Source organism: Typopeltis vanoorti, chromosome 17 (assembly GCF_054136105.1).
Source record: "Typopeltis vanoorti isolate ZY-2024b chromosome 17, IOZ_Tvanoo_1.0, whole genome shotgun sequence".
NCBI lineage: Eukaryota > Metazoa > Arthropoda > Arachnida > Uropygi > Thelyphonidae > Typopeltis > Typopeltis vanoorti.
In genome coordinates this window covers 84,280,638-84,297,467 of record NC_143565.1, presented here as the reverse complement: position 1 = coordinate 84,297,467, position 16,830 = coordinate 84,280,638, and the positions used below count along the sequence as shown (strand labels likewise).

The 16,830-nt window shown below is 33.5% G+C and overlaps 1 protein-coding gene across 2 annotated transcripts in view; it reads left to right on the top strand.

Annotated features, from left to right (window-relative positions):
- Positions 1-16,582, top strand: part of Brf (Brf RNA polymerase III subunit) — a 375,147-nt gene extending 358,565 nt beyond the window's left edge. For both annotated transcript variants that reach the window (XM_090407063.1, XM_090407062.1), the window contains 2 exons: positions 10,509-10,601; positions 15,617-16,582. In XM_090407063.1, the coding sequence (XP_090263189.1) occupies positions 10,509-10,601; positions 15,617-15,672 (149 nt within the window). In that variant the 3' untranslated portion in view covers positions 15,673-16,582. The remainder of the gene's footprint in view (positions 1-10,508; positions 10,602-15,616) is intronic.
- The last annotated feature ends 248 nt before the right edge of the window (positions 16,583-16,830 follow it).

The following is a 16,830-nucleotide window of genomic DNA, read 5'->3' as shown; positions in this document are numbered from 1 at the left end:
AACTCTCACATCAATAATCCCACTAAAAATGATTTTCTAAAATTCCAAAAATGTAACATTCAGTGCTGATTTTTTTTGCTAGAAGTTGGCAGAAGAATCTTTTCCAATCTAGATACGATACGATACTGTCTCCAACTTTTGATGGCATTTCTCTAATTGTTTTGAAAATTTGTGGAATTAACTCCAGTTTTGTATCTTTTTTTGTACTCTATTAAATTGGTATTTATCCTAATAGTTGGAAATCATCTACATCATATTCAGTCTATTCCTATGATAGGATATAATCTTTACTATCACATAGTAAAAGCTTAATACTCCTGTGAAATTAGTTTTATTATGCAATTTTTTAGAATAATTTTTTTTTATAATCATTGCTTTTATACTACAAAATAGCACCAAAACCTCATTAGAGCTATAATGAAGAATACAAGTGAAATTGGAAAAAAGGAAGTTTGTCCCAATGAAAGAATTATGTCACTAAGGAAATTACTAATAAATATATAGATTAAAATAAATTATACAGATGATAAGGGAATTGAAAAAAGTCAAAAAGTAATTAGAGAGACATTAGAAGGACTTTGTGTTTAAGCAGCAAACAGAGAAATAAACACAAAATCAGGAGATATTGCATAACTGCAATCAAGCAGGTTAGATTAACTACAAAAAAGAAGGATATTATATGGTATGGGGATTCAATCATAAAATTGATTGTGGTTGATTATTGTACTGCCATTTGGGCATGATGCAAGTTTCCTGCTTTTGGTTCTTTGGAAATCAGTTTTTAATGTACTGATGATTTTCAGCTGTTTCAGGCTTTGGTGTAAACAGTGAGAGAAGGTAACATTCTTGATGGTAATGAGTTGCAGTTTGGAGAACCAAGGCTAACTTAGGGGATGGGAATTTAGCATGGAATGGAGAATATATGCTTCCATACCACTAAGGATTGCTTCACTGATGCATTCAATACATGCACTTGGGACAAAGAAGGCCAAAGGCAATAATCCAAAAGGTCATCCCACTTGCTACTCTTATAATGCCAGGCAGCTCTTGGTTGGGAATGATTATTTGGGTGTTGCTTAGTGGAAGATAAGCGCAAGGTTGTGGGTGGTCTGAACTTCCTAAGGGAGATATAACCTTAACAGTATACTTGGAGGGATCACTAATCTAGTGAAAAAAAAAGTCTAGAGTATTTGAAAAGTGGCTGGGGTTATCTCATACTGTGGTGGGCACATGAACAATATGTGTAAGATCATTTGTAATGGGAAATGTTTTAGTGTCTCCACCTACTTGGTCTGCGCTGTTGGAGAAGGAAAGCAAGTTGATATTGTGAACATTAAAATCTTTGAGGATGATAACCTCACTGTAGGACTTATTTTTTTATGTGGCTCCCACCCACATAAAATAAAATACTGTACTATAAGTTTGGTTATTTGCAAACCTATAGTACATTTGTATCATTGGTGGGCTATATATTTTTTGTATTTTTTTTTTTTTATTTATTTTTGCATAGTTCAGAAACCCTACTCTAGTGACCAAACATAGAATTTTTTCAAGCCACTTCAGGCCTCCAGTAAATGAGTAGGTGTTTTCACACCAAGCAATGAAATTCATCTCCCACCTAACAGGACTGAAGGACATCAACATATAAGGAGAGGAAGTCAGAAAATTCAGAATGGTTGGTGGCAGGAGAGCAATTGAGACAACATGAATTTGACAGAGCAAGGCAGAGATAGAGATATTCAGCCAAAGAAGATCATAGTCAGGAGATTCTTAGTTGACATATGCTCTCTGGCATGATATGTCAGCAAATGTGCATGAATGCCACTCCTGAGCTGAAAAGAGTCAAAAAGTGTGTACTTAAAGTTGAGATGAGTAGTGCTTGCTTTGAGGCTGAAATTTGGGTTTCTGTCAGGAAAAGCAGGTTGGATTTTGCAGACTGGAGATGGAAGTGAACACTGTTGAGGTTAGAGCTAAGACCACATATATTTGTGAAGTAGATCAAGAATCTCTGCAGGGTTTGTTGTTGACTGAGTGGGTCACACACACACACACACACACACACACCCTATGCAGTACTTGTACTCTTTCCCAGATAGTGATTAATAGTGCTTGATTTCTGCACTAGTATTCCTTTTTTGTAGTCAGTGCTCCTTGTTTCATCACCGCTTTATCATTTTTCTTCCAGCTGGCTAAAGGTAAGGGCGGGCTAGGCTCGTATACCTGACTGGAGAGAAGTGCCTTTCAGGTTGTTCACAGATGTGTCATTAATTCATATGCACTCACCAGTATGTCACAGTATCTTCTTTCATTCATGGGCCTGAAGTAGTGGCATCTGATGATTTTTCAACGATCAAAACCACATTTTAGTTAGTTGATGATGTTATCCTTCAGTGCTACATCACTTTTAGTGTGGAAGTTTAGGATTACAGCACTGTAGTTTTTGTTTTCAGCCTCAGTTGTGCACTGCCAACATGATTGAGCTACAGAGTTTGATTAGTATTGGTGGAAGATGATTTTTTGTTCAAGCACTAATCATGGATCTGTTCTAATTTGGCTTCAATTGATTTGATTTGATGGAAAAATTTTTCATCAACAGCAACAAACTGCTGCTCCAGGATTTCAATGCATTTGCCTAAATTCAGGAACTGTTTTACTGAAGAGATGAACAGTGGAGAGAAGAAAGGCCTGTTGAGCTTTGATAGAACAGAACTTTATATGCTAATTCATAAATTTTTATGCAGTGTATGTGATCATTGGTAATAAAAATCACACAAAAGAAAAAGATTTTTTGTCATCTGTGATGTCTAGTCTATAGCTGTGCCACTTGATATTATTGTTGGATTTGCCATTGCTGGTCAACTGCACTGCATTACCTGTGCCTGGAATGCTCTAATCTGCCTGACACAGTTGAATAACTTGCAGATCTCTGTTGTTATCTCTGTTGTTATCTAGTGCCTTACTTATGCAGACATCCTTGCACATCTTCATAAGTCTAAACTGGACAAACACAGAATCATTCTCCCCTCATGACTATTTCCACAATAATGCACATTCCCATTCTTAACACAGTTACATAACATTGTCACTCCAACACATAGATTCTTATCATAATCTAGTTTCCCTGATTCTCTGTGTTAGTTCTCATACTGGTTAATAATTTCTCAAGACTCCTGATACCAAAGGCATTCAAGTGTATGCCATTCCTCTTATACAAATCCATTCTTCCCTCAGACTTATCAGTATTGATATTGGCACATGACCAATATTAAACTGTTATGAGACACTTAAGAGTTTTTGCAGATAATACAGTCATGATTTTGATGGAAGTCACCTTTGAAAATAATAAAATGATGGGTGTATGTATAGGTCAGCTTATTTACAACTGATTTATCTACCATTGATCCAGTTAATACTGAATCAATGGTAGGTAAACCAGGGTTGCTTAAGGATAAAAATCAGATAACTGGAAGAAGACCTCCACATTATTTTAAGAAATGCAATCGACATCTTCAAGTGGTGCACAGGGTACTCTGAATGAATGAGGATGAGCTGGCAATTTAGGACTTACCTGACCAAATTGTACTCTCTATTGGCTTAAACCAGAAATACACAGGATACAACATGAGGAGATTTTCATGCCAGCTGGGGCATTTCCCAGTTAAACAAAGGCACTGCTATTTTTGTCAGGGAACCAGAGTGAACAGTGAAAAGTCAGCTACTGGAACAGACTCCAATTCAACTCAACATCTAGAAGAAGAACAAACCCAATGTCAGAAGAACTGAAGATGGGAACCATCAACGTTAGAAGTATCAATGGAAAGGAAATTGAACTTGCAGAAGAAAGGAGACTAAAACAGCTGATATCTTACTAATTAATTATTTGGGCAATAATGATTGAGGAAGGAGTAGCATTAGCATTTAATACCAAACATGAAGATAAACTTCTTGATTGAAAGGCAACTTTAAGTAGAGTTATGTGGGTGCACTTCAAAATGAAAAAAATGGATAATGAAATGTATTTGTACCTATGGTCCCCTAGAAGGTTTTCCTAAGGAATAAGTGGAGGAATTTTTTTGAGTCATTACAACTGACAAAGAAAATAGAAAAGGTGGTCCTTGTTGAAGATCTAAACAGCAGAGCAGGAAATCATCTCTCTAGGCATATAGAAAAGTTTTAGGAAATTTTGGAGATAAGGGCAAGGCTAATAATAATGATAAGTATCTGCTGGATTTCTGCTCAGGATATGGACTAACATTACTAATACCATATTCCAGCATAAAGATGTGCATAAGTTGTAAGTTAGCAGTAGAATTGAAAGAGATACAGATAGTTGGTTTGTTTTAAAATCAACATAAGAAAAGCTTCATTGACTATGTTATTTGTAATAGAGATATCTTCATGCTGGTTCAGGATACAAGAGTGTAGAGAAGATTTGAAATTGAGTGATCATCACTTAGTTTTAAGTAGGATAAAAAATGAATGTCGTATTGAAAAGAACATTATATAAGAAAGTTAAAAATTCAAGTTGAGCAGCTTTTACTGTAGACTCAGCTATACAAACATTCAAGAAAAAATGAAACAGTTTGAAAACAAGAACCAAACCTTGGTGTTGGAGTCTTGGTGGTGAATTTTGAAGAAGCATTGACTGACTCAGCTAGGGAGTCATGTGGTGAAGTTATTTGCGAGATAAAAAAAATAAAAACACCATGGTGGACACAAGAAGTTAAAGACACAGTCATGGAAAAGAAGAAACCATACTGCAAGTTCCTAGCGAATAAGTCAGCAGATGCCCTAAAATAATATGGAGAAAAATATAAGAGAGTTAAGCTATGTGTAAAAGTAGCTAAACAGAGGTAATAGGGAGATCAGTAAAAATATAGAAGACAAATATCAGGAATGGCAAAATGTTCTAGAAAAGAAACTTATAGAAGAACAAACTAGGTTCAGGCCAAATAGGAGTTGTCAAGATCATCAAGATCAGATTTTCAGTTTACAACAAATAGTTGAGAAATCATGGGAACATAATAAGTATCTATATTTAAGTTTTATTGATCTGGAAAAGGCATTACAACAAGCAGGTGCCCAGAGAAAAGCTTTTCAGAATGCTACAATTATATGGGGTAAGTGAAACATTATACAGTGCAATACATAACCTGTATTTAAGTTGTGAGTTAGCAGCAGAATTGAAAGAGATACAGATAGTTAGTTTGCTGTAAAATCAAGTGTAAGACAAGGGTGCACACTATCACCACTTTTATTCATCATCTATATGGATTGCATTATAAAAGAAATTGGCAATAAATAGAGAGTGGTTGGTGAGTGGAATGCATTATCTGGCATTGTAGTGAATGCATATATACACTGAATAAGTTTAAGGCATGGCATGGGCTTTGTGTGTAGCATTGTTTGCCTCCCATGATGAATCTTTTGACTCCATGGAGTCCTAGTGTTAATAATAATAAACATGATATTCAAAAATTGTAAGTCATTATCTGCTTTATGCAGATGAATTGCAAATGAAAAAGCTTTGCACAAGATGGGTACTGCTCTTGATCACAGCAGATCAAAAACATACTCGCATGAAAATCTCTGAACAGTGCTTGGAGCATTTTAACAAGAATAAAACTAATTTTGTGCATAGATTTATTATTATGGATGAGACTTGGATTCACCATTATGCACCAGAATCCAAACAGCAGTCAAAACAGTGGACAGAAGCCAGTTGTTCAGCACCAAAGAAGACAAAGTCAGTTCCATCAGCAGTAAAGGTCATGGCATCAGTGTTTTGGGATGCTAAAGGAATTCATCATCATCATTATCAAATTCCTGCCATGTACCCTCAAGGGGTGTACAGGATATGACAGTACTACATGAAAAAAATTACATCATTACTAACTTCCTATCTACAATTTTCCTCCAAATCAGTCTGTTACTTGTCAAGACTCCAACATTTTCAGATCTTATATTTCTATCGTCTAAGGCACTTTGTACCGTATCAATCCACCTATATCTTGGTCTTCCTCTGGGTCGTTTTCCTGCCAACCTGGCAGAGAACACTTGTTTTGCTAATCTTTCCTCTGCCATTCTATTTAAGTGACCATACCACCTGAGATTAGCTCTGCTAACGCATTCCTGGATAATGACAATGTCAAGTTCTTTCCTAAACTAAAGGAATTTTGTTTATTAATTATCTTGAAAAGGGTAAAACAATAACTGGGGAATATTATTCTGATCCTTTAACCAGACTAGATGAAAAAATTTGTGAGAAAAGACCCAGTTTGCAGAAGAAAAAAAATCATCTTTCGTCCCACTTAATTTTCCCACTGCCAAAACACCTTTGTTTCGGCAGTAGGAAAATTAAGGGATCTGCACTATGCATTGTTGGAACATCCACCCTATTCCTCAGATTTGACTCCCTCTGACTTCTGTCTCTTCCTAAAACTCTTCCTCACTATTCAGCGTTTTTCTTCGAATCAAGAGGTGATTACAGCTGTAGAGGGATATTTTGCAGATCTTACTGAGAACCACTACAGGGACAGGATAATGGCGCTGGAGCATCACTGGAATAAATGTATTAGTCTTAAGGGAGATTATGCTGAAAAATAAAAATAATTTTGAAATTATAAATTCGTTTTTTCATTGTTAGGCCAAGAACTTTTCAGACCACTCTCATATCAGGAATTTAACGACGATAATGATGAAATATTCTGATAAGCAGATTTTTCCAGAATACACCATTTAACCAGCATAATAAATATTACACAAACAGTGAATCTTACATATGTCTGGTTTCTTGTGAGGAGGTTTTGGAGGCTGTAAAAATCTGGAGATCTTATATATTAGATTAAAAGCCAATTTTATGCCATGACTTTGGAGAATGGAAGAAATTTTGTCCAAACATTGCAGATGTTTTCTTTTCTTTTCAACAATTTTAAAACATCGAAAAGAAATTAAAATGCAATAGTGGCAAAGAGCCTTAATTCACAGAGTTGGTGGTTTTCGTATTTCAAGTGCTATATACTAATTTCATTTCAGCAAATATTAAGAACTTATCTTTTAATTTAACAGACTGAAAATGATACATTAAAGCTATTTTTCTTACTTTGGAGTTTAATTTGCATTGTATATATTATATATTATATTATATTATATTTAATTATATATAATTATATTATATTATATTATATTATATTATATAATATAATATAATATATAATATAATATTATATTATATATTATATTATATTATATTATATTATAGATCTTATATATTAGATTAAAAGCCAATTTTATGCCATGACTTTGGAGAATGGAAGAAATTTTGTCCAAACATTGCAGATGTTTTCTTTTCTTTTCAACAATTTTAAAACATCGAAAAGAAATTAAAATGCAATAGTGGCAAAGAGCCTTAATTCACAGAGTTGGTGGTTTTCGTATTTCAAGTGCTATATACTAATTTCATTTCAGCAAATATTAAGAACTTATCTTTTAATTTAACAGACTGAAAATGATACATTAAAGCTATTTTTCTTACTTTGGAGTTTAATTTGCATTGTTTTTCCACCAGTATGCACTCGGAGCTTGAAGCGAGTGCATGCATGTGCAGACTTTCAGGAAGTGGTGCAGCTTATATGAACAGCTGTGAATGAAAGGTGTTGTTGATATTGAATGAAATATGATTTGTTAAAGAGACAGTAAAAAGTTAAGAAATTGAGACTAATAAGGAATAAGAAACCAATAAGGGCAGGCTAAGGAATTTAAGAAAAATTCCTTAGCCTGCCCACAGTATCGACATACTACAGGTGTAGAACTTTTTGTGGATGAGAGAGACATTTAAAAAAGGGAAAGAAAAAAAAAACCGCATGTATATCTGAAATTTCAAAAGTAAATGACTACCAGAAAATATAAATCTAAAAGAAAGCCTTTCAACGTTGTTTTAAAGGAACAATTTCACCAAAATTGTGTTAGTCTATTTTCTTTTTGTAATTGGCTGGCCAATTACTAGCCAGTAATTTAAATTGAAGATAAAACATTATAATTGTTTTAAGGAAGTGGTGCAGCTTATATGAACAGCTGTGAATGAAAGGTGTTGTTGATATTGAATGAAATATGATTTGTTAAAGAGACAGTAAAAAGTTAAGAAATTGAGACTAATAAGGAATAAGAAACCAATAAGGGCAGGCTAAGGAATTTAAGAAAAATTCCTTAGCCTGCCCACAGTATCGACATACTACAGGTGTAGAACTTTTTGTGGATGAGAGAGACATTTAAAAAAGGGAAAGAAAAAAAAAACCGCATGTATATCTGAAATTTCAAAAGTAAATGACTACCAGAAAATATAAATCTAAAAGAAAGCCTTTCAACGTTGTTTTAAAGGAACAATTTCACCAAAATTGTGTTAGTCTATTTTCTTTTTGTAATTGGCTGGCCAATTACTAGCCAGTAATTTAAATTGAAGATAAAACATTATAATTGTTTTAAGGAAGGAATTTATATATTCTTCTTAATAGCAATTCTATTCATGCAATATTTGCACAATTATCCTGAGAGAGAAATTAGGAATGGTTAAAATGGAAGAATTTATGGGAAAAAAATCAACAAGTCTGATTTCTGTGCCAATATTGTTTTCTCAGCAAAGTAAAGAACATTTAGCCAAATCCCCTTTCCCTCTTAAAGATAACTGTCTCTCGTTTATTAAAAATTCTTTTAAATATTAAATATTATATTATATTATATAAATAAATATTAAAATGCATAGCAGTATTCATGTCTGCAAGGAGATGTGCTTTGCATTATGGGAGATACTGAGACAAGGAGTGATGAGAGCTTGGTCCACCTTTGCTCAGAGTTGCCTAGTGTTGCACTACCTTACCTCAGTCCTGAAGATAATTTCAGGCACAAACTTTGTTTGCTTACACTTGGATAAAGGATTAAACTAAATTTATTATAGTCCAACCAAGTGAAAAATAAACTTCCAACATCTTTCTCTAAATCCAAAGTAATTCAATAATAAGGTGGTACACCTGTTGGCAACTTCTATAGGTAAATATGACCTCTCCTATTGCTTCTGCCTTAGTATTTCCACGTTTGGGTCTGCTTCCCACTGACAAGACATATGAGAGGCTTTACTTGGGGTAGGTTTTTGCCTGTCTCTGAGTAGAGCCATTGCTGAGATTATGGCTCTGTCTGGTGGTGGTGGGGTGAGCCTACCACTAGGTAGAGCTAATGCTGAGAAGTTCTTGGTGTGACAGGGTGAGCCTGTCACTGAGTGGAACAAAGCTGAGTTGGACGATCTTTTGGGATCATCTAATTTTTAGAGAGGTCTTTACTTAAATACACCTCAACAAAGGTCGAAACCGGTCTGGGTAGTGGCCCTTCCCTTAATGCATAGCAGTATACATGTCCACAAGGAGATGTGCTTTGCATTATGGGAGATACTAAGACAATGAGTGATGAGAGCTTGGTCCACCTTTGCTCGGAGTTGCATTACCTTACCCCAGTCCTGAAGATATTTTTAGGCGCAAGCTTTGTTTGCTTACACTTGGATAAAGGATTAAACTAAATTTATTAAAAATTCTCTTCACTTTAAAACATTGAGAAAAAAAATCTAACCTTGAGAGATTCTGACACCATGGTCAGCTTTGCTTTACTGTTTACCATTGTATCTTTGACAAAGATCCTTGATCAGTGCTAAGATGTTTTTTGAAGATGGATGATTATTTTGAACCAAAGTAATGAGGTCACATTTTGAATTGTTGATTGTATGAGTGAATTGGTAACATTTAAAGGAATTTAACAATGGATTTTTTTTTTGTTTACTACTTCTTTTTTTTTTTTTTTTTTGAACACAAAATAAATTAAGGTGTATGAGAGGAAAGTGTATCTCTTATAACCTTTTAATTACATTTTATATAAATAAATGTATGTATATTTTTATATTAATTAAACAATGTTTTTGCATTAAGACCAGTAAGACAAAATATACAGTTGGTTGTTATAGGCCAGGAAGTTCCACAGATGATCTGGAAGATATGCATCACCAAATTAGTACAATCTAGAGTCTAAACTAAGGACTCCATGGAGTTGCCCATAATAATAATAATAATACAGTTCTTGTGCAGTTTCTGAAACTAAGATAAGTGAATGTAATGAATGAATTTTGATTAAAACCCAAGGAGAAAGTAATATTCTCTTTAGATATATAATTTTAAATACTGAAAAGAAAAATAATATTCATTGTAGGAACCTTAGTTGCTTCAAAAATTTAGCATTACTCATTATTCATAAATAATTTGTATTTTTCTAGCAAAGCTATAACGTTATTTTTGGGAAACCCAAAATTAGAGGGAATTTCACACTTTGCTTTTAAATCAGTGACACATTTTGATAGTTAATCATTGTTCTCATCACTTTTGTAAATTAAAACAAGTGACATGACTTCATATATACATATCATATATAAATTCTCTGTTATTATACTATTTTTATTTATTTTGATTTCACTAAAGAAATAAATGCAGATGATGAGTATGAAGAAGAGGAGGAGGAGGAGGAAGAGGAACAACAACTAACTGCCACTCAGCTGTTATTAAGACACAGAGGTATGAAAGAGATAAGTTATTTATTAACTTACATTATCTTCAGTTTTTTGTAGTTTGAGCTCATGTTTAACAGTCATAGCATTCCTTAATTTTTTGTAATGTGTACTTTGAAGATAATTTCTTTCCTTTTATGATAATAAGTTTTCATCCCTGTCAACTGAAAGTAACATGCTGCACACCCTTTTTCCTACTGAAGGATTCAAGGAGCCCTAAAACATGTTAGGAATAGAAAAACTTATGAGCAAAATGATTTTCTGGATTTAAACATAAGAACTACACATTCTAAATAACTTCACATCTAGTTCATTTTTAACATAGATGATCATTATCCAGAAATTATCAAAAAAATTAAAACCTCATCATGTCAGACCTTCAGATATATGGGATCCCTAAAATCCACAAACCTAATAACTCCTTTGTCCAGTATGATAGCATTCCACCTACAAACAGGCTGAACATTTATCTAAATACCTTTTGCTCCTCATAGGTGACCATCCCTCATTTATTAAAAATTCTCTTCACTTTAAAACATTAATAAAAAAATATATAATCTTTATAGATTCTGACAGCATGGTCAGCTTTACTTTGTTTACCAGTGTACCATTCACAAAAATGCTTAAACTTATTAAGCAACATTTCTCCTCCAGTATTTTTGATGTATTCAGATGCTTTTCCCCATCTTTCCCCAATAGCCAATTTCTATATGTTCACTTTGAAAATCAAGCACTCAACACAACCACAAATAAAATTTAGTTATGCTATGTAGATAATATGTTTGCTATTTGGCCTCATTGCCTAGATAAATTTTTAATGCGTCATTTAAACAGCCAACAACCAAAAATGCACTTTACGATAAAAAAAAAAAAGATTAAATTTCTGTCAATGGTACATTGATAAATAATAAAGTAAAGCTGACCATGATGTCGAAATCTGTCAGGATTACATTTTTTTGTTGTTGTTTTAAAGTGAAAAGAATTTTTAATAAATGAGGGACACACACACTAGTGACATGGCTACTAAATGATTCATTATATAACTTTTTCTGTTTATTGAAAATCCATCCTAACAGTATGGCATTCTCATAGCTAGGGTTATTTGTTCAAATAACAGAGTTCAGATATCTTTGCAACAACCTTTTTAGCCAATGGCTACAGCCTGTATAAAATAGATAAAATGCTGCACGCATCCCCAGCCTTCCTGTAACCAATACATAGGATCACAGTAAAACCCTTCCCATCTCATATAGTTAAGGTTACATCAGAAAAAATAGCCCCAGTTCTCTGCAGATATGATCCTCATGCCACTGGCTTGAAAGATGAACTTCATCCTCTTACACATGCTGGAGTGTATAAAGTTCCTTGTGCCTGCAGTTTGGCCTACTCTGGACAGGTAGATCAGTTAGCATCCACCTTGAAGAACACAAAAATTCTCTTTGGTAAGTCAGGATTGGTAGACCATGCTCCAGATATTCCTTCACATAGCATTAAATGAAAGAAGGCATCTGTGCTATATAGAAGTCAGTATAGGTCTGAGAGACCATTTTTACAATCAGCATAAGCTATGAAACACTCTCCTAACCTCAAGAATTTTGGCTGCATTAAATTACCAAGATCTATGAAACAGTTATTCTGAGACCAAATATAGCCTGATTTTGTAGCTTTCTAGATTCTGGACACACACCTTGTTAGGACATGAGTTCTTTTTTAGTTACAGTTTTAATTGTTTCTGCAGTTGTCTAGTTGAGTGCTGTGCTTTTCATACTCTGATGATGCTGGTTAGAAAGCCAGCAAAACATTCAATAAGCTAATTACATTTGTTATCTTTGTTTTTTATACTGTTATGAATAACAGCTATAAATGTCATGTCATTTTTGCAACACTACGGAGGCATTTTTTGCTCTGGTATCATGAGTGATTAAAGGTCAGATAATCCAAAAATTCTATCTAGAGACTAAACATGGAACTTTATCAAGCCATTTCAAGCCTCCAGTAAGCAAGCTGTCATACTGGATGATTATATACCATTCATGCCCACAGTGGAGTTCAAACCCACATCTTGTTGGGTGGTAAGCAAGCACGCTGTCTGCTTGGTCAACTGGGTGACACAAAGTATAGTGGGAAGCTGCTTCCTAGTTGAAAAAATTTATATAAAACAAATCAGCCGAAACCCCTACATTGGTATAAATAATAACAGTTTCAAACCAATTTTAACATATGGATCTGAGAGCTGGGTTAGATAATAAAATACTGGGAACCAAAGATGAGAGTCTTGAGGAAAAATTAAAGAGAGTAAATATATGACATTAATGGCAGAATCATATTAAAAATGAAGATATCAGAAAAGAATTTGACATTATTAATAGAGGAAGAACAGGATATATAGATTGTTGTTGCAGTTAAGTTTAATTAGCTCTTACTTTTCTGTCTTAAGACAAAAAAAAGTAAGAGCAAATTGAATCAGAGAACAACAATCTTGGAGTGTATGTATTATGTATGTATGTATTATGGTGCTAATAATTTCCACTTAATCAATAAACGTGTTATGGGATGTTTGGTAAACAACTAATGTATATTAAATATCTGTCATGTTGTAAGTTATACTCATGCACACTCCCCATATTCATAACATGCTCTGGTCAGTGCATTTCTCTGATCTACTAAATGCTATGCAAAAATTCTACTACACTTGCTGGAATAGCCCTTTTTCTTTCTTTTCTCTCCCTGCATACTGGACAATCCCTTCCTGACACTCCAGAATAATTATTGCTGTAATTATCCATCTGTGGATTCTATCAAAATTTCTCATCACTGCAGAAACCAAGCAATTATGAGAGGGGTGGGAGGTTCTGATAAACACCAAAACAATGATATTAAAGTAACTGATATATAACCACAAGAAAGAACATATCTTAAACACTTTAATCCCATGTTTCATCAAATTGCAATAATTTGTTCTTTTTCTTTTAGGATATATATATAAGAAAAACACAAAATTAATTTTTGTTCACATTAATCCAGGTGTGGTTTGATCAAAACTTTATAAGTTGGAACAACTACCTCTCTGCCTTTGCTTATCAGCATCCCTCTAATCATAGCAAAATGCACTGTGTGATATTATTATTATTAAGGAAGGCCACATACTACATGCACCAGCTGTCATACTTATTCTTGAATTCATTCATTCATTCTGCTTGCACTCAAATCTAATGGCAATCCATTCCAATCATGCACCACTGTATGAGAGAAAAATCTTGTCCTTTCCCCATCTTATATAAATTGAAAAATTCCATCAACTGAAATTCTGCATGACCCTTTCAGAAGTTTGTAAGTCTCAATTAAATCACCCCCCCCTTCTCTTGTTTGCTAGTGTCTGCAATCTACAAATTCTCAATCTATCTTCATAACCAGTATTCCACAATACTGATATCATTTTTAACACTCTTCTTTGCACTCCCTCCACTATATCAGAATCACAACAGAAATCAGACCAGACCTGCACACAATAGTCCAAGTGAGGTCTTATCAAGGCCTTGTAAAAAGGTAAAATGACATCTTTATTTAATACATGTCTGTTTCAGCACTGCAAGTATCTTTTGAGTTGAATTTGCAATCTTTGCTACATGGTTCCTGAACTTCAACTTCCTGTCTACTAACACTCCAAGATCCCTAGTCTCATCAGTTTCTTCTAGCATAATCCCGCCAATCTAATATGCCATTGGATATCTAATCATGCCGAAGTGAATGACTTTACATTTACTGATGTTGAACTTACATCCACTTTCCCACAATTCCAGCCTATTCAAATCATTCTGCAAGTTCTGCATATCAGCATCATTCCTGATTACCCTACCTATCTTTGCATCATCAGAAAATAGCTGTATATCACTTGTGAAATCCTTCCCAATATCATTAATGTACAGATTGAATAACAGTAGACCAAGCACCGATCCTGCAGACTCACATCCTGATATATACCACTTTTTATCAGTCAGTCAGCCGTCCTCTTATCCATGCTAATATTCTATAACTCAAACCCATATTCTCCAGTTTATGCAACAGTCTACCCTGCTTATTCTGTCAAAGGCCTTAGCAAAATCCAAAAGTATCATGGTGTATCCATTCCCCTTGGTTAGTTCAATGGTAACATTGTTATAGAATGTGAGCAAGTTGCTAAAACATGACTTCCTTAATAAAACCATGTTGTTCAAAATAGAGATTCAGTCTCAATCACTAAATCATTTGTGGTCACAGCTCTCCACCTCAGCTCCCTCCTGTCATACTGTGGCAACTGACTTAGTCTTTTCTTTTTTTTTTTGCCCCACTCTGTTTCATATCCCCCTTGCATTCCAGAGATATCTACTTTCAGCTCATTTGTTCCAATCACATCACATTCTACTTGCTTCCATATAACCTCAGTTACATTTGTTGTTGAAAAAATAAATGCACAACAGCATGATTTTGTTTGTGCATTTGTTCAGTAAGTCCCTGATCACTGTAAATCACCATATCCTTTTTTTTCACCCTCCTTTACTTAACATGTTTCAATACCTTTCCCACTACGTACTAAGCATTTTTTTTCTCTCTCTTGTATGGTACTGTGAAGAGGTTATCAAAATCTAGAAATTTTCAACATTGTGCCAAACTCTTCTTTTATTTCTACTGCTTTCATGTCACCTTTCCCACACACTTTTACCTCTTTCACACTGCTATCGCTTTCTTGTATGCCAATACCTCCTTTCCAGTAGTGATGCACATCACTACTTACCATGTTGTCTCATTTGCTTCCTCATTCAGTAACTTATACTTAGTCTGCCTGATCAACACAAACTTCCAACATATTCTTGCACCATTGTATCCTTTTTTTTTCTATAATTACCAGTCAGTTGGATCAATTGAAGAACATTAATTTTTCATTTTTTTAAAGCAAGCAAGCAGTAATTGTGAATTTGATATTATTGCTTATCTTTCATTTTCTATATATATTTTATTGCTAATGCTAGATTCTATTCTTAACAGGAGAAGAAATGGAAGAAAGTTATTATGAGGATGATCAAGAAGATTATTATGATTAATTTTTCATGAAAGACTAAGGTTATGTTTTTAACATCTAAAGAAGTGTATTTATTTTTACCCATGTGCCCTTTGCATATTTGATAAAGTTGCAGAAGAAGGTACAATTGTTTTGTAAATATTTTTTTTTAAGATATATGATGTATGTTATTTTGTATAGCGGAAGCATTGGAGTAATTATTAATTCTATTGCAAAACCTTGTGGATTCAAGAATTAATTGAAAAATGTGTTATTAGCAATGAATAATGTAATAGTTTTTGGAAAGGTGATGAAAAGATGAATATTTATTGAACTATTTTTGTTAGTAATTTACTTTCATCATGAGTAAAAAAATGTCTCCTGAAGAAACTGTTTTAATTCAAAAATTACTATTTTAAGTACAGAAATTATGTGAACATACTATATAGCTAAGTTTTGTACATACTAAGAATGGCAGTATTATTATTGGTGTCAACCTCTATAAGTGTTTAATTTAATATTTAAAAAGAAATACTATATATGAAGAAGAAAACTACTTTCCACTCTACTGTCAGTATTCTTTTTTTTTTTTTCATTATAATACTGTATGCTTCGATTCTTCTGTTAATTTCTCTCCACATGATGAAATTACTTCCTATTTAAAATAATTCCTTAATGATTTTTAAATCAGAGGATATTATATTATACAAGTTGCGAGGAACTATTTTTAATATTTGCAGCTTGTTTTTCTTTTTCAGACAAAATTATATTCAGATTTTTTTTTTTTTTTGTCAATTGTTATAAAATAAACATTATGAAAGCACTTTTCCAGCAACCAAAATCTGTGAATATTACCTGTTCACAAATTATTCAAACTGCTATAAATATTATGATTTGAAACTGTACATACAGTATGCCTATATAAAAAAAAAATAAAGGTTGGTTTTGTAGAATGTGCATCCTTATTATTAAAACAAAAAAGCGTAAATTTTTGTTATATATGTTTCCATTGTTGAAAATTTTAAATTTTATTATTACTTAATGACTAATTTCTTGTCTTGTTTAAGGGAATGTGCAGTGGAGCTAAGAATAATTTTATTGACTTAGTTGTCAACAAGTCTGGGTCCTCGTGGTTAGCCTAGTGGCTATGCGCTTTGTAACCATTTGCCTGGGGAAGGAGTGTTCTAGGTTCGATTCCCGT